At 36.1% G+C, this 23,525-nt stretch overlaps 1 protein-coding gene across 1 annotated transcript in view; it reads left to right on the top strand.

Moving 5' to 3' along the window:
* Positions 1-23,525, top strand: part of LOC129283345 (uncharacterized) — a 50,168-nt gene that overhangs the window by 2,253 nt on the left and 24,390 nt on the right. The window contains exons 2-3 of the mRNA XM_054919183.2: positions 2,660-2,986; positions 3,946-4,071. Coding sequence (XP_054775158.2) covers positions 2,660-2,986; positions 3,946-4,071 — 453 coding nt within the window. The remainder of the gene's footprint in view (positions 1-2,659; positions 2,987-3,945; positions 4,072-23,525) is intronic.

Raw genomic sequence — 23,525 nt, 5'->3', positions numbered from 1 at the left:
GTCGCATAATTACGAAGGGTGCAAAATTGCACCTTTTTTAATATTAAAGACGAGTGTGTTGATAGTAACATGAAAGAAACATGCCTTGTCGTAGGGGACAATAATAATTATGTTTGAATTTGGGAAATGTTGGCTGCTCCTTTGTCCATAGTCTCTCTTTTGGATGAAGCTATTGTTCGTTTATCATGTTTACTCCTATCTTTTCAATTCAACACCAAAATGACGCGCGTGAAATTTCCCCAATACGGTGAATTCCATATTTGGTTTTGCCATTTGTCATTGTTATAAAACTTAAAATAGTAATAATAGTAATGTTACATGGTATTTCTATAGCGCACTTATCCAGCCCAATGCTCTGGGCGCTTCTTTAAGCTAGTCTACAGATTCCGGTGCTCACAGCTTTTCAAGGAATTACTTTATGCCGGTTCCCATGTACTTCGTGGGTTGAGTGCAGCACATTGTTGACTATTTCTTGCTGAAGGAAATTATGTCATCACTAGCGGCGTAATAGGGGTCGTTGGCCAGGGGGGGGGGGGGGGCAAGAGCCAAAAATTTCCCGGCCATATCTATGAACAGGCGTAATGGTGTAATGAGGCGACTATTTTGAGAAGGCCAGATATTGCGTATCGGGCAGAATTTATCTTTTAAAAAAAGTTGCGAGCGAGCGAGCAAAAATTTTGACCTTTTTTATACAAAAATCCAAATTTCTGATAGATTTTGACATGATATCCAGAGAATAATATATATCACTCTTCTCTCTTGAGATTCCTTTTTTGTGGTCTGTACGCCACTGTGAACTATAGCACATGTGCTAAAAAGCTGCTTTATATAAGTCCAGAGCGAGCGAAGCGAGCGAGAAAAAAATCACCTTTTCATGAGAATCTAACTTTGAGCTATTTTTTGACATTATATTCAGTAAATAAAATCATATCCTACACTTTTCCTTTGCTTTTCTTTCCTCCCTTTTTTTGTTCTTGTTTGTAAAACTCTTTGGGGCAATGGCCCAACCCTTCCATAGGCAGTGCTGTGCGGTTGGGGTCCGGGGCGGAGCCCCCGGAAATTCTTGATATCAAAGCCATTTAAACCTCGCAGATTGCCGCTATTTTAATCAAATCGCGGGCAATATACATAATATAGTTTTTACACAACACATTTATTCAACCCAGTTGCGTAATGAACAAATATTTTGAGGGGGCAAAACATAGCAATGTGGGAAAAATTTGTAAAAAGTCGCCAGCGTGCAAAGCGAGCTTGAAAAAAAAAATTGCCTAATGAAATTAAATTCTAATTATGTGATAGATTTTCCCATTATATTCAGCAAATAGCACATTTTCATTGTTACCATTCATTTCATTATACGTTGTCTCCTATAATTTTTTTTATTTCCTCTTGGGTGTGGAACCAAGACCCCCCCCCCCCCACGCCTGTATGTCAGTAATTGAACGTGATTGAACGGGGCCATTATAGAGCCATATGAAGGTTATAAATGAAGAGCCCCTACTGCGTGGGGTCTGGGGCAAAGCCCCGGTAGCTTATTTGCATAAAATTTAGAAAACTTATAGCACAATGTTGTATGCAGTCCATCTTTCTTCCCGCTCTTTAATTTCAATCATCGGCAGCCCGGTTGTGTTATTAATATTTTTCTTGTCCCTTTTCTTTGTTTTCCAATTTAGCTTTTGACTAATTCCATCCTACCTTCGTTTCCCGCTATTGTTTGCCAATTTGTTATCTTTTAATTTATTTCCCACCGTGTTATTGCATTACATATAGGCCTATTTCGGAATGATTTGTTTTTTCTCAAATGTTCTTCTTTCGTACATTTTCCCGCTTTCCTTCATTTTCCATTAAAAAAATATGTTTTTTCTTCGTTTTCTTTTCGCTTTTCCCTTTCCATTTCCTTTTCCTCCTATCCTTTTCCCCTTTTCTTCCCCTTTCCCTTTCTTTCTCCCTCCTTTTGTCTTTTTCCCGTTTTTCTTTTATTTTCCCGGTGAAATCCGCCAGGGGGGTAGCTTGCCCCCCTCCTGTTACGCCACTGGCCATCGCTGGGATTCAAACCCACAACCCTCTGTTTCAGAGTCCAGAGACCACAATGCTGTTTCCCAATAATTATGAAAAGAACAAAAATTACTCGAATAAAGTTCCATCGGTATAAAACCTCGGTAGATGCAGCTATCGCATCATACCGATCCAAGCCCAGTTTCAAGCCCGTCAACCACGTCGGGCATTGTCGACTACGGCAGTGAAAATGAGCCATAATACTGGGGCGATCTTTTGAATATTTACATGCAATCTTGGTTCGAAAAGATATTTTCAATATTTTCACAGAGGGGGGAAATAGGGGGTAATTAACCATGGAACAAGAATTGATAACTGTTCCTGTTGGCATGCAGTGTAGGGTAAACCAAACGGTTTGTCATCAAATTCCTCCCTCAATGGATGGACGAGACCTGGATTCCGTTTCATAAATTTCTACAACCGATTGTCCATCAGTCAATCAAATCGAAGGATTTCGCTAGCTTTTAACAAATGTTAATGCAAATTTGATATTGTGACAAGTTGTATGAAACGGGCCCCTGCTACGAGTTCTTCAAACGGTTGATGTCGAATCCGCCACTAATGAATATGATTTGGGGATCTTATTCTTTATCTCCTGTTCCAGGTGTCCATCCGAAAGATCCCGTACAGACTGCCGAGATCGGGACAGAAGGCCGAGTTATCTACGATGTACATGAGCGGTTAGAACCGGATCCGAGCCACCTCTGCCCGGATTTTGAATGCAGAACCCCGCACGGTCCGTGCAACAATACCGACAAATACCAGGTTGTCAGTTTCAGCGAACCGACACACACTCACTCCGGTTATGAGTATGAATGTGGTATCCGGATCACAGATGTGTCGGATAGCGATGCCGGTGTCTATATGATCTGTAAAAAGGCTGTAAACGGCTGCTTGATTGGTAACGACATGAACGTGACCTTGTCTGTCTGTAAGTTTCCAATAAATTAAAAAGTTTCACAACTCCCTTTGTATTTTAAGATCACCACTCCTTTTCCTGATAATAGCGAGTTTTCGCAAACGTCGGGGACGCGACATTTAGGGTCCGGTAACACAAAAAGTTAACGATTAATCATAGACTCGATTTTTAAGATTGATCGTACATATAGTCAATAGAATCGAACGTGGAAAACTCTTCTACAATAATTACTAAGCTTTGTGTTACAGGCCCTATAGATCTGCTTTTCGTGTGCAAAATTATTTCATGCGACACCAGCATGCCATTCCAAATTGTTAAAATCCCGCTTTCATGCAAGTACGACTGGTCATCATAGCATGTGCCCGCTTGAGCTCGCGGCGGGGCTGTACAATCATGACTATGGCAGCTGACTGGAGACATGCGAAACGTAGATTATGACATGGATAAGAAAGTGGTTTTTCAAACAAATCGAGTACATACTGAGTGAGAAAAAACTTACTGAATTCAGACTTACTGATTTATACAGTATAATCAGTCCATCGAATCGATGTTGCATCTAATGTGGACTATTAGTGGATCACTGACAATTGATTCCATGGGTCAGATCAGTAATATACCTGCACATTAACCACAAATATCTAAACATTATAACCAGTACCGTAACTCCCAGCATATTCGGGTTTGAAGTATACGAACTGCGGTTGGTGTAATGCGGTATTTGAGGTGGATTCGAGGGTGACATTTGCGGTTTTCATCGACATATTGTTATATCCTGTAGTTATTTTCATTTTATGATAGAAATTAGCTATTGGAATATCATTGTAGTACGACACTTTAAGAGTTAATTTCTTCTATAATAATTTACTTTTCCAGTTGGAGTATTTCAATTCATGTTGTGTAATGCTATTTAATGCTAAATATTCTTTAGATATTAGTGATCTTATTTTTTTCCATTTATTATTTCTTTATAGGGAGAAGGGATAGTCATGGTCGCATTTGTACAACAACTTTCGATAGTACAACCAGGAAACGGTCAAACAATTGTACATTGCTTACAATAATAGCACCAACAACAACAGGAGCAACAACAACGACAGGTAATTCCATTTCTTGATTTCTTTGTTGTGTGATGTTGTTGAGATTGCGCGGTATATTTCAGTCACTGTCCGTCCCCCATTTGGATTCTACCAACTTGTGTAAACAGGAGCTACTGTCCAAGAGGGCGATATAGAACCTCCCTTCCCTCCCCCCTCTCCCACCCGCCCCGAAATATATGAGGCGCCGAATGTACCAATATTATATAGAACAATTATTTGTTATATAATCATTATTTATTAAATAATAACTATTATTTATATATAATTTACATTTTATTTGTAAATAACTACTATTATATAAAATATCATTTCTAATTATTTATATATAATTCCAAGTAATACTTCATTATTTGTAAATAATAATAGTTCGACATTCCATTATTTATAAATAATGATTATTTGTTTTTCATTATTTATAAATAATGATTATTTGTTTTTCATTATTTATAAATAATGATTATTTGTTTTTCATTATTTATAAATAATGATTATTTGTTTTTCATTATTTATAAATAATGATTATTTGTTTTTCATTATTTATAAATAATGATTATTTGTTTTTCATTATTTATAAATAATGATTATTTGTTTTTCATTATTTACAAATAATGATTATTTGTTTTTCATTATTTATAAATAATGATTATTTGTTTTTCATTATTTATAAATAATTTGTTGAGTTTTCCATTATTTATAAATAATGATTATTTGTTAAATAATGAAAACGTCTACTTCATTATTTATAAATAATTTTTTCGAGTGCACCATTATTCTCATTATTTATAAATAATCATTATTTAATGTTCGAGTTTTCCATTATTTATAAATAAAGATTATTTGTTAAATAATGAAATATCTACTTCATTATTTATAAATAATAATTTTGTTTCAATATCCCATTATTTATAAATAATCATTATTTATAAACAATTTTTACAGTTTGCCATTATATACAAATAATCATTATTTATATACAAATAACCATTATTTATTAAATAATGCCATTATTTATTAAATAATGCCATTATTTATTAAATAATGCCATTATTTATTAAATAATGGAAAACTCGCTATAACATGCAAATGTGGGACCGCCCATGATATGAATATTCATGATGCGATTTCCTTTTTCGTGATTTTTCTTCACAAATTTTTGTCCATTTCCTCTTCATAATGACATTTCTTGAAGCAATTTTCTAGGGATATGGTCTGATTGTAATATTCTTCATTTTCTATATCACTTCGTCTTCGTAGAAATATCAAAAAGTGTAATTTTATACGATTTTTCCTACAGTTCACAATCCCCATAGGCGCGCGTGTACGGTAGGGACAACCGGTGAATCGACGGAGTGCTCTTCATCGAAATACTACGTTGGTTGGTCCCCGGAAGTGGCGGGCGGAATTTAGCCCGAATCCTCGATGGAAGTCGATCAAGTGCATATGAGCTGAGAGAGTGAAATATCAGTGTACTTGTACAGGCCCTTCTACTTTTTTATAAATATTTCTTGTTGCTTTTTTTGTTAAGTTAATTTTTCCTGGTGTAGAGATAAGTTTCAGTTCTAATAATGCACTTCAAATACATTTTGGAGTGTCTGTTTGAGGCGTTTGGGGCGATTTCACCCTGGCCCCAAAATGCTCGCAACGACAATACGGGGGCATGATGACCCCTAAATTTTTAAAAACTTATTTTTCTATTGAAAATTATCACAAAATTCACCAAAAGTGTGCACGAAAGCCTTCGTATTTCACTTTTAAAACTCCGAAAAGTGCCCAAATGACAAGCTTGGTCGCTTCGCTGTGTCGCTTTCAACTTGAGAACGTTTACGCGTCTGCTCCCCCCCCCCCCCCCTCCTCCGAAAGAAATTCTGTATACGGCCATGCTCTAAAGAGCCTGGCACATTGATTTATGTATACTTTCATTTTCATTATTTTTATCTCATTATCAACATGGCCTTACGCAGAATTTTTTCCAGGGGGGCCGGGGCCGGAGCATGACGCGCGTAAACTTTCTCAAAAAAATCTTGAAAGCGAGACAGCCACGGGACCAAGCCCAAATGACAAGCTTTGTCGCTTAGCTGTCTCGCTTTCAACTTGAGAACGTTTACACGCGTCTGCCCCCACCCCCCGAAAGAAATTCTGTGAACAGCCATGCTCAAAAGAGCATATGGCACATTGATTTATATGTACTTTTCATTTTCATTATTTTTATCACATTATCATCATGGCCTTACACAGAATTTTTACCGGGGGGGGGGGGGGGGGGCAGCTAGGACGCGCGTAAAGTTTCTCAAAAAAATCTTGAAAGCGAGACAGCGACGCGACCAAGCTCAAATGACAAGCTTGGTCGCTTCGCTTTCTCGCAAGATTTTTATGAGAAAGTTTACGCGCGTCCTGCTCCCCCCACCCCCCCCCCGGAAAAAATTCTGCGTAAGGCCATGATGATAATGAGATAAAAATAATGAAAATGAAGTATACATAAATCAATGTGCCAGGCTCTTTAGAGCATGGCCGTATACAGAATTTCTTTCGGAGGAGGGGGGGGGGGGGGGGGAAGCAGACGCGTAAACGTTCTCAAGTTGAAAGCGACACAGCGAAGCGACCAAGCTTGTCATTTGGGCACTTTTTTGAGTTTTAAAAGTGAAATACGAAGGCTTTCGTGCACACTTTTGGTGAATTTTGTGATAATTTTCAATAGAAAAATAAGTTTTTAAAAAATTAGGGGTCATCATGCCCCCGTATTGTCGTTGCGAGCATTTTGGGGCCAGGGTGAAATCGCCCCAAACGCCTCAAACAGACACTCCAAAGTGTATTTGAAGTGCATTATTAGAACTGAAACTTATCTCTACACCAGGAAAAATTAACTTAACAAAAAAAGCAACAAGAAATATTTATAAAAAAGTAGAAGGGCCTGTACAAGTACACTGATATTTCACTCTCTCAGCTCATATGCACTTGATCGACTTCCATCGAGGATTCGGGCTAAATTCCGCCCGCCACTTCCGGGGACCAACCAACGTAGTATTTCGATGAAGAGCACTCCGTCGATTCACCGGTTGTCCCTACCGTACACGCGCGCCTATGGGGATTGTGAACTGTAGGAAAAATCGTATAAAATTACACTTTTTGATATTTCTACGAAGACGAAGTTATATAGAAAATGAAGAATATTACAATCAGACCATATCCCTAGAAAATTGCTTCAAGAAATGTCATTATGAAGAGGAAATGGACAAAAATTTGTGAAGAAAAATCACGAAAAAGGAAATCGCATCATGAATATTCATATCATGGGCGGTCCCACATTTGCATGTTATAGCGAGTTTTCCATTATTTAATAAATAATGGCATTATTTAATAAATAATGGCATTATTTAATAAATAATGGCATTATTTAATAAATAATGGCATTATTTAATAAATAATGGTTATTTGTATATAAATAATGATTATTTGTATATAATGGCAAACTGTAAAAATTGTTTATAAATAATGATTATTTATAAATAATGGGATATTGAAACAAAATTATTATTTATAAATAATGAAGTAGATATTTCATTATTTAACAAATAATCTTTATTTATAAATAATGGAAAACTCGAACATTAAATAATGATTTATTTATAAATAATGAGAATAATGGTGCACTCGAAAAAATTATTTATAAATAATGAAGTAGACGTTTTCATTATTTAACAAATAATCATTATTTATAAATAATGGAAAACTCAACAAATTATTTATAAATAATGAAAAACAAATAATCATTATTTATAAATAATGAAAAACAAATAATCATTATTTGTAAATAATGAAAAACAAATAATCATTATTTATAAATAATGAAAAACAAATAATCATTATTTATAAATAATGAAAAACAAATAATCATTATTTATAAATAATGAAAAACAAATAATCATTATTTATAAATAATGAAAAACAAATAATCATTATTTATAAATAATGAAAAACAAATAATCATTATTTATAAATAATGGAATGTCGAACTATTATTATTTACAAATAATGAAGTATTACTTGGAATTATATATAAATAATTAGAAATGATATTTTATATAATAGTAGTTATTTACAAATAAAATGTAAATTATATATAAATAATAGTTATTATTTAATAAATAATGATTATATAACAAATAATTGTTCTATATAATATTGGTACATTCGGCGCCTCATAGAAATATGCCAAATGTTCACGGCGCCATTATCTCTCGCCTTACCCTGCACCGTCTATTGTTTGCTATCAATAATAGTCCCTGTCAGCGGCCTCCACTCCGACAGAGAAGACTAATTATTAGCATTCATCTTCTAGATTGGTAACACATATAGCCGTACGCAGAATTTGTTTCGGGGGGGGGGGGGGAGACGCGCGAAAAAAAATCGAAGTTATCCAAAAGGGAGGGGGTGAAGCGACCGACCGAGCTTGTCATCATTGCATAATTTTCTAAAGTTAAAACAAAAAGTTTTTAAAACATTTTTTTGAAAAGTGTGTGAAAATTTTCAGTAAAAAAAAGCTCTTTACAAAATTTAGGGGGGGGGGGCAACTGCACCGCTGCCATGTGATACACATCCTTCTTGTATACCATGCAGTGGGGGCATTCTTTACAAAATTAAGGGGGGGCAAAATGTGGCGTACAGGGGTTAATTTCTCGATAATCAGCAAAGCGAGAGAGGAAAACAATTTCACGCGTTGAAATGAAAATCTGTTTTTGTGACATTGCCCACCTGACCAACATTATAGGATAGGGGATGCATTTCTCTTATTGTCTTTTAAAATGGTAAATTGATGTCTACAAAGCCTTTATACTTGTGTCAGAAGTTATGTCCCAAGGAGACACCAAATGCATGGATAGAAACACAATAAAAACAATTATACAACGCTGTTTACTATATGAACCTTACAGTAATTGTTTAAACAGTTTAAACAAGTGTCTAAATCTTAAGCAACAAAGTTTAATTTTCAATATCTAATCTTCAATAAATTAAACAAGATTGTTTAAACGGTTAAACAAATACTGTAAGGTTCATATAGTAAACAGCGTTTTTACTGTGTAGATACATAAACACAACTGATATTGACTCGTTTATTCCAATGCACCAATATTCAACAAAAAATGAGTCATTGTGACAGTATTGCAAACACTTATAAAGCTTTTGAAGGCCACCCAGAATACGCAGAAGAGTAAATATTAGCGACCTCAAACACTTAAATTTGCTTATACCGTCTCAGGAAATTATCATTCAGCTTACACAGTCATTTCAATCACTTCCGACCCCCTTCATATATGTTTATTTTTAACACTTAAATTGGCTTATCATCGTGGATTAACACACGTGATAATTACTATCTTCACCCGCTTTCGATAATTTTTGTTTTTCGTCCATTTTGTTAGTTTTATTTGAATTTTGTTTTATATTAAAAAAATTCAGGGCCTGTTGTGTACATTATAATAAAAGATGATCAAATGCCAAGAGCACATTCGTCTCGAGGTCTCTCATGAATTAATACAATTATCACGGTAATCTTTGCCTTTTAGATATAATTAAAAAACAAAGAAAGCAATATCATAATAATAAATTAAGAAAACAATAAATCTGATAGTGATAAGACAAGGTAAATAAATGCTAAAAGCACACTTGCGCCCCCGGGGACCGCGTAACACAAACGTTAGTGATTAATCGTACGCTTGGTGTTTGCGATTAATTGTACATTTTAGTCACGGCAATCAATCGTAGAAAAATGTTCTACTATCATTTCTAAGCTTTGCGTTACAGACCTAAGGTCTGTTTGACATTATCTAATAAGACCAAAGGCATATTGGAGAGGAATTCATTTAGCATTGATTCCCTGCCGCCCACGTACCACATTTTCTTGTTCTGGGGTCGTTGCAGAAAGAGCTGCGATTAAACGCAAGTCAAAAAATCAATCGCAAGTCCCAAATGCGCTCTGTTGATATGTTGAAAATCAAGTTGCGCATGAGTTTTAGAGTTGCAATTGATTGCAACTCTTTCTGCAACAGGCCCCTGTTCTTCATGAATTAATTTAGAAATTACTCCATATATACTATAGCTATGATTGGGCGAAAATAATGGCTAATTTACCCATGCATAGCAAGCAGGTGCAGTTCTATTCTAGGAAGTGGAACTTCCCCACATTTTGTAGCTCTTCTTTTTTTGCTTCAGTGATCGGAGCAAGATGACCCTTTTTCAATTGTTGAATAGCAGAGGTAGCATTGAAACGGTTCACCCCCCCCCTTATACTAGTTTTTCTTCTTCCCTTTTTTCCTTCCTCTTATTCCCATTTATAATACTCGAAAAATCACAGGATCCCTGCCCCTATACCAACGCCTATGGGCAGACCGCCTGCGGTTTGTTGTTTGATTTTTTGCACGAAACTGACAAAAGTGAACGGGGACGAAAATGGGTCGAGGCGTTGACATTCACCAGCGTGCGTGTACAGATATTGATTGTCGAGTCTTCTTTCTCCACTTTTTTTTTTGGGGGGGGGGTCTGCCTCTGCCCCTCCTGGCAAGTGTTGACATTGGGGACGAATGTGCTGGGAATGTAACTTCCTGCATGGAAACGCGACAGACTACCTGGCGAATAGTTCCATCAACAAAAATGCGACATGTGTTTAGTGTTTACGGGGGATACATGAAAAGGCATGCAGGGATTATTATCATGTTCAAGAATATAAGTCAAATTACTGTTGTTCTTTGGAGTACTTTGGTCTATAGAAGAGAAAGAGGTTGCTTTGTCCGGTCACTCTCAGTTTCTGTGAAGCATTGCTTTTCCAGGCTATTTTGTTCTAAAGCACACACACCCACCCCTATCTCTCTCACATTCTCCGCTCTCCCACACCCACATACATTCCCGGAGATTCTGTGAATGCATGCATTTGCGGCAGTTAAAGGTCAAGTCCACCCCGGAAAATGTTGATTTGAATAAATATAGAAAAATCAAAGTAGCATAATGCTGAAAATTTTATCAAAATCGGATGTAAAATAAAGTTTTGACATTTTAAAGTTTCGCTTATTTTTCACAAAACAGTGATATGCATAACTCGGTGACATACAAGTGAGACAAATAATGATGTCCCTAACTCACTATTTCTTTTGTTTTTTATTGTTTGAATTATAAAATATTTCATTTTTTACAGATTTTACAAGAAGGACCAACTTGCCTGAACCATGGAGTACATATTAAACAATGCTTATTCCACATGTTCAGGGAGGAATTAATCGTAGTTTCACTTCGCAATGTTGAGAAAACTAGAATATTTCATATTTTATATAATAAAATACAAAAGTGGATGATGTCATCTGTCTCCTTATTTACATACTGACCAGGATGTGCATATAACTGTTTTGTGAAATTAAGCGTAACTTTAAATGTCATAACTTTCTTATTTTACATCAGATTTCGATGAAATTTTCATTGTTATGCTTGTTGGATTTTTCTCTTACACAGCCTTTTTAATCACTTCCAAATCAATTTTCTGTTGGGGTTGACTTGTCGTTTCTAAAGGTAATTGATAATTCATGGCAGCTTGATTCTGAGCTGCAACATCCTAGAGAATATCAGTGTGTGTGCGGGTGTGTGTCTGTTGGTTGTATTTGAATGTAATGTATGTGGAGTGTTGGGGAGGGTGTGTGTGTATATGTAGGTGTACAAAGTATGGATTGGGTAAGGGTGCGTGTGTGTGTGAGAGAGAGAGATATATAGAGGAGTGAGAGCCAAGGGAAACTGAGAGAAGAAACGAGAGAGGGGTTGAGAGAGAGAAGACGAAGGAAGAAGCCGGGATGGAGTGAATGGCGCCATCCGCGCAAAAGTGACGCGTGACCACATTCAAGGTGGAAGATATAGCGTGACAGGCGCCACGTCGAAGGTTATGGCGTGATCACGAGTACATTTCACGTTTCAAGGGGCTGCGAAGGAGCTTGCTTTTGGACGAGTTTCACATTCATGAAATTAGAAACGGATTAACGGACTATGAAGTTAAGTCATTCAAACATGTAATTTACCCGAGGGGAAAGTCTTTTGACACTTGTATACCCGAGACAGGAGGTATGCATAGGACAAACTCATTAGGACAATCCCTCGTAATGGACATTACACTATGAAACTTTAGGCACGGTTCCACTGCACTAACCATGCAAAGAGGATTTAAAACGTGAAAAATGGCAACCGTTTGAAAACGGTATGCATCCGCCGTGTACTCATTGCAAGCGTGTTTCATACGCTCATTTCATCGGACATCCGTCCACTGTGATTTCATCCGCGCAAAAAAGTTAGAGCTGCAAAAAACTATCATAACGGATGAAATTTCCGCCGTGTTTGATGTAAATCCGCGACAAATACGAGAAACAAACGTTCTATCTTCGTTATCACCCCCGTAAACATCCGCTGTGTGGCATTGCATCCTCGCAGCTCATATCCACTGCAGCCGAAAACGGAAAGAGGGAGGATAAGGTACATGGAACGTCTATACATCGTTAGTATGCATCTCGTGTAATCATGGTAATCAAAACATACAAAGCGCTTTGTTTCTGTAGGGCGTACGTGATGCATCCGTTTCATCCGCTGTTTCCGCTTTGCGTCCGTTTCGCAATTATCCCCGGGAACCATTCGGAGCTGTCATCTAATTTCATCCGCTTTCATCGGCTAGTCTTCCGATGAACATCCCCGCTACATAATATACTACCCAACCCCGTTCTTTTCAAATTTTGTCCATTTCTGGAGATGAAAACGGATGTATGGATCCACCTCCAAAATTTTGCTCGTCTCTGCCCTTTATACATGTACATACGTTTTGTGTCCATCTACCAGTGGAACTAAAATACCGACTTTTTATTTATTCTTTTAAAATCGCATGGAGAATGGATTGGAATATTTTTACCAACAGTTAGTAGAATTAGAGTTTAATCATCTTTGGGGTTGGTTAAAAAAAGTGTAATCCATAACCATAAGATCTAAGGACGGACTGAATTTGATTATTTAAGTCATAACACTGTGAATGAGCACTTGCTTGTGTAGCCCCCCAACTCTGGAATAGCTTACCCCTGGAAGTTGGGAAAGCACCTTCCCCAAAACAACATCAAATAAAAACTCAAAACACATCTATTTCATTAATAACAATTAGCATTCTAAGATTCTGAAGTTATAGCACAGCAGAAAAAATAACGTTAGTGTATAGTTCCTGCGCTCAATAAATCACTATTATTATTATCATTATTATTACCATTATTATTATTATTACCATAATAATAATAATAATTATTATTATTATTATCATTTTTAATGAACTCCCAATTCTTTTCAGTCGTATATGCCACCATATACTATGCAACCGAACTTGATTGCTTTCCGTCTTGGAGACAATGTTTCTGCCCTTGATCGCCATGATCCCCTCATGTTAATATCTAGTCTCCAAATGTAGACCCACATCTGCAGTGTGTGTGTCACAACTGATTCAAGGAGTCTGCATAGCAGACTAGGTATACAGTCTGAAATGGCTCGCTTCGCTCGCCCTTTCAGGCTATAGTTTGCTTCGCAAACCAGCATCAGCACGCTTCGCGCGCTGATATCCCACCTCACAAGCCATTCAGAGTCTGCAAAGCAGACTAGTTAATATCCGGAAGGCCTCGCTCTTCTGGACCAATGCCTGTCTTAAACAAAGATTGATGAACGTTATTAAAATGCAATTACTATTCTCTGCCTTGTAAAACATTGATACAAATTTCCTTCCTTCCTTCATGTCCCTCCTTCCGCACTTCCTATGACAGTTCGAATTTATTCATCCTTTCTGTTTAATCTCTTTTCATTGACCATTAATAAATAAAAAAAATGTTTTTTTAAGGTCCTGTAAATTTCATAAATGTGCTATAAATTTCGTGGGAATAAACTGTAATATTCATAAATTAGTATTTATTGCTTGCTGACGTATAATGACCCATATTGTGTATGGACATGTGACGGGACACGATTGCTTACTCATGAGTCAAAGATTTCGACGGATTTAAGCTATTCGTATTAAGCCCATTTATTTTAAGCTACTTTCAAAATCAAGGTCCATTAACCTATTCAAAATTGTCTTATGTATTATCATTAAAGGGTCTGTATATCAATATCTGCTTGACCAAACCACATTAAAATAACAATAATGGACTACTTTCGAAATTCAATTCGCCTACTTTCCTCGGTTCTATGTCGGGAAAGCCTAGAACTGGCTACCATGTTATCATGAAGACAAATCAAGTTTTAAAAGTATTCATGAATATGTGTTTCAAAAAACAGTGTTCTGATTGTGCAATTTTTAACTGAATTCCCAATCAGGGCTCCGTAACACAAAGCGTAGCGATGAATGGCAAATATGAAAGAAATACTTCTGATTGGTTCCTGGTCAGTATTTCTAACCGAACGCGCGTGTAACGTTGATCTTGATTGGTCAGTCCATTTAGCGATTGATTGCTAATCTTTGTGTTACGGAGCCCAGATCAACTCATATAGACCCAATTGTATTTTCGAAATTTCTTCCTTCCTTTATATTTTTGGCGCAAAAAAAAATTTCTTGTATGCTATAGATTACCTGTTAAGTTTGAATTTATAATGAATGTAATCCAGCTAATTACTAGAAATGAAAAAAAAAATGATTTAATGATAAAATCTTCCCGCTATTGAAAACAACGCTGGGTTCTTAACTATAATATACTACTAAAACCAAAGCTATAGCAATAAACACTTTGACAATGAAATATACTGACATTTTTCTAAATCATGCTGACTCTTCGCATTCCTTTGTCCATGTTTATCTGAAACTCGTCAAGGGACATTTAAAAATACCTTGTCAAAACATTCTCTCTTCAAAATTGAAATAAAACTGAAGGGGTTCCCCCTCTGGTGTCTATTTTTCCACATTTTTAGTCTAATAGGAAATCTAGGCGATTAGAAACTCAATCTTACGCCACTTTATTCCATTCTATCGTAATCGTATCACGTTTCGACTTTATAAGAACCTTCTCAGGAAACTGTATTGCCCCTCAGACATTAACCAATTCATACGGGTTTCCTCTTGTCTACTGTTTCTATCAAGTACTTTCCCAGGACATGAGGCCTATTGCAGGAAGAGTTTCCAACAATTGCAACTCTGAGGCCCGTTTTCTGAAGTCGGGTTTAACTTAAACTCAGGTTTAAAGTTGTGGTTTAAGTATGGATAGCCAATTGTTACATAAATCACTCATTTGGCTCTCAAGTCATCCATAATTGTCTAGGAAGTATAAAAAAAATAAAACTTGTCTTCACCATCGATGAATCAGGAAAGAGCGCAGTTAACATTATAAAAACAAACAACTTAATTAAAAAAAATTGACACTTTGGCTTCCCATAATTTTAACACAGAGTTAGACCATGGTCTAAGTTAAACCTGACTTCAGAATACGGGCCCGAATGACTAACGTATTTTGACTTTTCAATCAGTCAGAAGCGAGGATTCTGACCCATTCGGAACGTGTGATAACTTCTTGCACTTGCCATTGATAAGACGTTTTGTGAAACAAAGCCCCTTTCCGATTGATCAATTTCTTTGTAACATCCTCTCACCATGCTCACGATATACAGTACGTCCCACAAGCAAGGAAACCCGCTTTGACATTAAAATTTCAAACTCATCTTGCTCATTAATGCTTGAAGTGATTTGTCTCATATTAGGTATCACAATAAAGGAATAATTGAATTATAAGATTATGTAAATGAAATATCATGATTTATTTGACTCGGAAGAATAAAGACATGGGAATCCCGGTTTCCCTTTTTCTGGGACACACTTTATCAGTTTATATTTGTTTTAGGCCTATATAAACAAAAATGATAAACATCCCTTGTTCTTTGATATCTTTAATTTTCGATGGGGTGTCGTAATCCAATTTCCTTCTGTCGAACTACTAATATTATTGTTAATATTATTATTATTATTACTTTATTTGGCAGAATATGAAACAAATCAAATGCAATGATGAAAAAAATCATTTTTTAGTAATATCATGATCAAGACTCCTGAGGATTAGATTCAGGTTTATTTCTTTTTTTCAACGATGATGTAATTTTCTTGGTATATAAGAAATATTTGTCCGGGGGTAGTTCGGGGGGTAGACTCTCTCCAAATAAAAGCACATAGACCATGATCATGACATTTAATTGCATTAGAATACTGTATATTGTTAACATGGTTGTGTCCTAAAGCATATTTGAAAAAAAACACGACACCCCCCCCCCCCTCAAAAAAAGAAACAAAATATCCGTAGTAAATCTACAAGTTTCTTTAAGGACAAGTCCACCCCAACAAAAAGTTGATTTGGTTTTGAAAGTCATAACTTTCTTATTTTACATCCGATTTTGATGAAATTTTCAGCACTATGCTAGTTTGATTTTTCTATATTTATTCAAGGCAGCATTTTCCTGGGGTGGACTTGACCTTTAAATGAAACATTTATTTTTAAAGGGTTTGAATTAACACTTTTTCAAAGATAGTTTACGGCAGATTTGTTATTGGCAGATGTAAAAACGATTAGGCACCACGTGATATTAGATTGAGGACATGATTATTCCCAGATAGCATTAGGGCTGGTGTAGCACTAATATTTCCCAAGGAACGCCGATTTGCAAATTACCCACAATGGTATGTAATCGTTCTTGTCATGACAGCTGAGTACTATAATACCCTTTTTACACAGGATTTCCATTTCACACATGCCAAATTGTTATCGCTAACCCCGGATAAGGAATGCTTGCTTTTCACACACGAAACTCGCTAACCCCGGACTAGTGGTTTTTGTCGATCATTCGTAGTACAAGTACTTCACTCGTACCTTTTTACACACGCTAAAATTTCCTTAACCCCGTACTATAGGTGGGGCTAAATTGCCATTTAGCCCCACCTATAGTACGGGGTTAAGCTTAGCCCACTTTCGTTTTACACTAGCGATCTTAACCCCGTACTATCGCTCTTAGCACCGCAATTGCTGGGATAACCCTGCTTTTTTGCAGGGCCAAATAATCCCGTACTAAAGGTGGGGTTAGCCCACTTTGCAAAAATGCTGTGTAAAAAGAAAGTGGGCTAAGCTTAACCCCGTACTATAGGTGGGGCTAAATGGCAATTTAGCCCCACCTATAGTACGGGGTTAAGGAAATTTTAGCGTGTGTAAAAAGGGTATTAGGCAACCATTTTGTAATAAGCTTCAGAATCATACCATGGACCTGTAATAGGTCCATGATCATACAAACAAACTATTTCAATTCTATTATCAGACTGTCTCAAATTCTTTTGGTAATATGCCGAGTTCAAATTCAGCAAACGCTTATTTTTTAATTAAAAAATAGCAAATATTACATTATAGATTTTTTTCATTCGTTAATTGACATCGTCTGTTTTTTCGCATTGTGTGACGTCTTTATGAAAATATCTCCCCTTTCTGCATGTTCTGGTGAATATTTTATTTCTTTCATAAAAAATATGCCAAATACAGATGTGATACATAATTACCCTTCTACTGTGTATTAATAGTACATCCTTGCAGTTTGTTTAAGCTATATTAATTTTATTATCAAATTGAAGTAAAACATATTTTGCGATTTGTTTTCTTTAAGTTATAGGGCACGTTTCCTGAAAAAGAAAAATGACAAGCAAAATAAAAAAAGGTCTTCACCACTTACGGGATGGATTTTCCCGTCAATTAATACTTTTGACAAAAAAGGAGAACAATTGTCTTTTTTTGTCGGGGGACGGTAAAGGGGGTTGATATATGCGAAAAGAAGGCGACATGTATATCTATGCTTGGGCATGTTGGGAATAATCTGCGTTGATGATGAGCGATGGATTCACAGCAGTCTGTAAACCACACTTTGATTTCGAAAGACGGCGATGACCCCCCCCCCCCCCCACCCCCGTTGTAATCTTTATTGCTGAACATGAATGTGCTCATTTATTTTCGGAAATATTTTTTCAGCTTCATTTAACGAAAACAATGATTTATGCCATGTTCAGCCAGCGTATTTACCCAGCCATACATGATTGTAATCACCGGTTTATTGAATTCTGCCCTATTGGCTTACAGATTGAAAAATTTCCCCCCAATCAATTGCTGAACATGATAAATCACCCAGATCCAACAAAAGAACATGATTATACGATTCCATGATGCCATCAGCTGACATAAATACGACGTCACTACGTGAATGGGTATTCTTTTGTACTAAAAAGAGAGATTGCTAAAGCAATGAATTTCATCTAAGATGATACAGAATTTGAACTCTAGTGTTTTTCATGTTTCAATGACTATATCAAAATGTTCTAAGGTTTTATTTTAAAGGGAAGGGTCCTACGTAGACTCGTTTGCTATTAGCTAGTCTTGGCGTAATTTTCCTCAGCAAGAAACTTATCCACATTTTGCTCCACTCAACCCAGGTGAGGTGAATGGGTACCCGGCAGGAAGAAATTCCTTGAATGGTATAGAGCGCCTATAGGCAGCCCATGCAGCTTCAATTCAATTCAATTCAATTCTTTTATTTCATTTCCATTCAAAAAACATAATACAAAGTAACATAAAGTAATACAAATCAAGTACAATTTTACAGAAGGGCATTCTTACTTCGTAAAAAAAACAAAACAGAAAAAAACAGTATAATATAGAGCATAAATGGAAATGAGGGGGATCCACTAAAAAGCAAAGCTTGTAAAGTGTGGATCCCCCTTGGAAATGAAAAAAGTATAGTAGACTTATTCTGATATGCGTACATAATTATATGTATTACAGCTAAAGCCGGGGTACCTATAATAGCAGGGCCAACTGGGAGAACAGTTATCAGAACGGAAGAGACTTCCCTGGGTAAATATACCCATATTATCATTATCATCGTCATCATTATTATTATTATTATATATGCATATACGTCTGATAGAACTATTTTACTGTGAAATGTATCAAATCTTATCTTTGCTATTTTGACCCCAGAAATGTTTAGAAATGAATATGTTTGCAAGCAACGTGTTATCATTTTGTTTTCTTGAAAACGTATTTCACAATAAAATGTAGTTAGAATCAAATTGACAAATATGAAATAAATTTGGTATCTATAGCCTTGTTGGGTAACTAAGAAACGTTTGGGCACGCTTTAGGAGAGCGTTTTATGAACATTTTTTGTAAGGCAAGTTTACGAACTTGACAACTTTACTTGATTCTGATTGGCTGAGAAGCCTGTTACTATGGTAACCCCCCCCCCCCCCCCCCCCCTCGGGAGCGTATCATTAATGTTTTGTCGACAAGAGTCGTCGAACTAAAGCCATTGTGATTGGCTATAAGAAGCACAGTTCCTGCATGTTGTAACTGTCGGCTTCTTTGCCGGAAAAAAAGCACCCGTCAATGCCTTCCATAAGGGCTCATTGTGTCGTTGGGATACTGCTTTTAACCTTTAACATATTTAATAAGGGAACTATCTAACCTCAGGTCCATACATTATGCTACCAGCATAATGGGAAGTTGACTGACATCAAGTACGTGTCAATTTCCCCGCCATAATGACAGTCTCGCCATGTTGCCCTTGAACATGCCGGGGAACATGTATGTGGAGCATCATGTTGTTCACTGAAAGAACGATGGGGTGGCGGCTGGGGGTGGCGGCTGGGGGCGGTGGAGGGGGGCGGGGTAGTGGTATTGGTGGTGGTGGTGGTGGTGATAATGAGAGGGAGATCCATGAAATTTGCTCCGGCGACAATTGCTCCGCTCTAAATTCCACACACTAGCTAATCGAATGACCAACTTTAACCCTTGATTTAACACTATACACTACCTTATAAACCCAACACAAAACCCTATTGCAACCCTTACCCTATATCTTAGACAAAATAAAGCCCAGAGCAATTATCGCAGGAGCAAATGTCGTGTCACCGTGTGGGTGGGAGAGGGGGGGGGGCAAACGAAAGGTGTGATTAAACTCACAGCTGACCGTCAAGCCTCCAACCTATTCATCATCAGACACTAATCGGTTAAAGTGGTTTTGATGGTTTCAAGTTGCTTTAGGAGTTTACGTCTCATAATTTTATTAAAACAAAAAATGAATTACAATGCAACAAAATGATGATGTACAATTTTTAATCATAGAGGGTATTTATTGAAGGCATGATAACTGTATTCGCGTTACAATTATTAATAAGCAAAACCGTTAAATGATTCATCAAATTTTACATTAACATAAACTAAAATATAATAGGCCCATTCTGTAACTCAAAATATCTAAGAAAGGGTGAATTAATCGACATGGTCGACAAGTGCTTCACTGATATACATAATTATGTAAAAAATAATTTGCATGGTTATAAGCCGATACAAACTCGAGAAATGGAGAACCAAATGAGCTACAGGCCTAAACAACAATATCGAATTCTCGGTGGTAGTAAAAAAATATAAAACTATTTTACTTTGTTTCACAAATTCTTTCACTACTGGGCCCGGCAACACAAGATTATTGATTAATCGCTCATTTGAAAGAGCAATTCTGATTGGTTCCTAGTCAGACTACAGATCAAAACGCGCATGCAACGATGATCTTGATAGGCCATTTCATTTAACGATTAATCGCTAAAAAAATGTGTATGTTACGGGCCCTGGGGAGCGCTTCATGAAAGGACTTGTCGGACGTTTTATCTGACATTTACTAGTAACAGTGCCTCTTAGCCAATCAGAATTAAGAAAAGATATCAGATCTGACGACTTGGCCGGTTGAAAATGTAGATGAAATGCCCCATTGGTCTCAAGCAAAAACCATGGAGTATAAATTCATGATAAAACCATGGAAACGAATATAAGGACACAATCGTGAGGATTCAAGTTCAATTCGCTCTTTAACTCTCCCGTTTTTTGAGACAGGGAGAGGGGACTAGTATTTTTGCAATAGATCCTGTCCTTAAAATTTCAGGATGATACAGAACTTTCACTTTCCATTTCACCCTCGAAAAAGGTGGCAATGATAACATTCGTGAGCGATATTGACCTTGATAAAAGAAAGTGATCTTCCTGCTTTGGTTGTGAAACAAAATAAAGTCATAGTAATATCAACGCCCATCTTAATTTGACGGCATGATTTAGTAATCTAATCCTTAGTTTATTGCACCTTGTATATTCATTCAATTCAATTCAAAAATGGTCTTTATTGATAATCAAACATGTTAACAATCATACATGAGAAAACAGCAAGAGCTGGAAAAATCATGTTTACAAGTTGGTGTTGGCACATTATTAAATACATAGTAAAAACCACAGTAAAATGCATTTAAAAAGGCTATACATTTAAAAGTTAATGCAATTTAAATAAAGCATAAAAGGTAATGAATGAATGAATGTAATATGATAATTGCATACTTGAAGGAGAGGAGACTGACACTTATTCAAATGACAAAAATAACTGTATGGTGGGGTGGGGTGACCATTTTGCATTGCCTTTCCTAGTCTACACACTCATCTTTTGTTGAGTATGTCAACCAAAAAAGGCAATGGACTGTTTTTAAATCTTGTTGTTCTTATTGGAAATTGTTGATAGTTGTTTGTACGACGAAGATATATGTTTGTATGTTTTTTCTTAGGTAGCCATGTCTTACACAAAGGATGAGTTGAAAGTGATTTTGCAAATTTTTTACACAGTGTCAGTCTTCTCTCCTCAAGTGTTGGTATATTACATACCTGACATGCATTTGTGTATGTGATGTAATTATGTCCTAAGATAATTTTACAAACTCTCCGTTGTATTCTTTCAATAGTATTATTTTGTTTTGCTGTAAGACTGCTATGAAAAACTGGAGCACAATATTCTAAAATTGGTCGTATATAACCCATATATATTGTCACTAAATCCTTCAAAGGTAAGTTGAACTTTTTCAGTTTCCTTAACATATATAATTTTCTATTGCACCTTTTAACCAAGTCATCGACATGTAAATTCCATTTCAAATTAGATTGTATAATAACTCCAAGAATTTTGATACTTTCTACATTACATAAGGCAGAGTTATTAATGGCAAGAACCTCAGAAGTGATGGGGTTTTTCATAAAAGTAATATGTAAAGTAAAACACTTTGAAGGATTGAGTGACATATTATTTGATTGTGACCAGGATTGCACTGAATTAAGTACTGATTGTAATTGCGAAGTGTCGGTTGATTTACGACACTGTACTAAAGACAAATCATCAACATATTTAAAATAGTGTATAGGAATATTTTCACATAAATTATTTACCATAATTAAAAAAAGGATTGGGCCAAGTCGTGTCCCTTGGGGCACACCGGCATGATTGACTTTGATATCAGAAAAGATTCCATGATATAATGTACATTGCTTGCGATATTCCAAAAAACTTACAATCCAATTTATGATCCATGGTTTTATGTGCATATTAATCATTTTTTGAATTAGAATATTGTGATCCAGGCGATCAAACGCCTTTCTAAAATCTGTACATACAACAGTGGACACAGATTTTTTGTTTTCTGCATTGTCATAGAGATGATGTAATAGACCAACAAGATAATGTGATGTAGACAATCCTGGTCTGTTACCGAACTGGTGCATATCAATTTGTTTCTCAATGTCTTTCAATAACCATTGAGCCATAAAAGATTCGGCGAGCTTAGCAAAATGTGAAGTTAAAGCTATAGGACGTAAATTATTGATGCAAGGTGGGTGAGATTTTGGAATGGGAGTTACTTGACCGAATTTCCACTGTGAAGGTACTATTCCTTGTCTAAAAGATATATTGAGTATCCTAGTAACCGGTACACTCAATTCACATGCAAATTCTCTAATAATACGAATGGGGAGATCGTCTCTGACAGATGCTTTGTGTAATTGTAATTTACGCAATTTACAATAGACTTGCCAACAACTGATCTCAGGACTTTCAAACTGAGAAGGTAAAAAAGCTGGTAATGATCCTCTATTTAGAGGAGAAAGATCAGAAGCAATTGACACAAAAAAATCGTTGATTGCATTAGCTGCTTGTTTATCATATTGATCATCTTCAATGTCAATACCAGGAATCGTGATTGGAATATTGTCTTGATTACCATTTGTAAGTATTTTAATATGTCTATACCAGGCTGAAGGATTATTTAATTGTTCCTTTTTTATACGAGTGTTGTAATAATTAGTTTTTGCAGCAGAGATAGCTTGAGCAATTTTATTTCTTAAATGTCTCCAAAGAGTGTCATTTTGTTTTTTAAAAGCCTTTTGTCGGTCACGTATAAGTGATTTGATAAAAGGTGTTATCCAAGGTTTATCAGTCTGACTAATTTTTACTTCTTGCGAAGGTAAGTATAAATCAAGTTTATTTTTTATGCTATCGATCAACCTGGTATACATTATTGATAAATCAGATGTATTTAAAAA

This window comes from Lytechinus pictus, chromosome 19 (genome assembly GCF_037042905.1).
Source record: "Lytechinus pictus isolate F3 Inbred chromosome 19, Lp3.0, whole genome shotgun sequence".
Lineage (NCBI taxonomy): Eukaryota > Metazoa > Echinodermata > Echinoidea > Temnopleuroida > Toxopneustidae > Lytechinus > Lytechinus pictus.
Note: the sequence above shows the minus strand (reverse complement) of the source record. Positions and strands in the feature narration are given on the sequence as shown.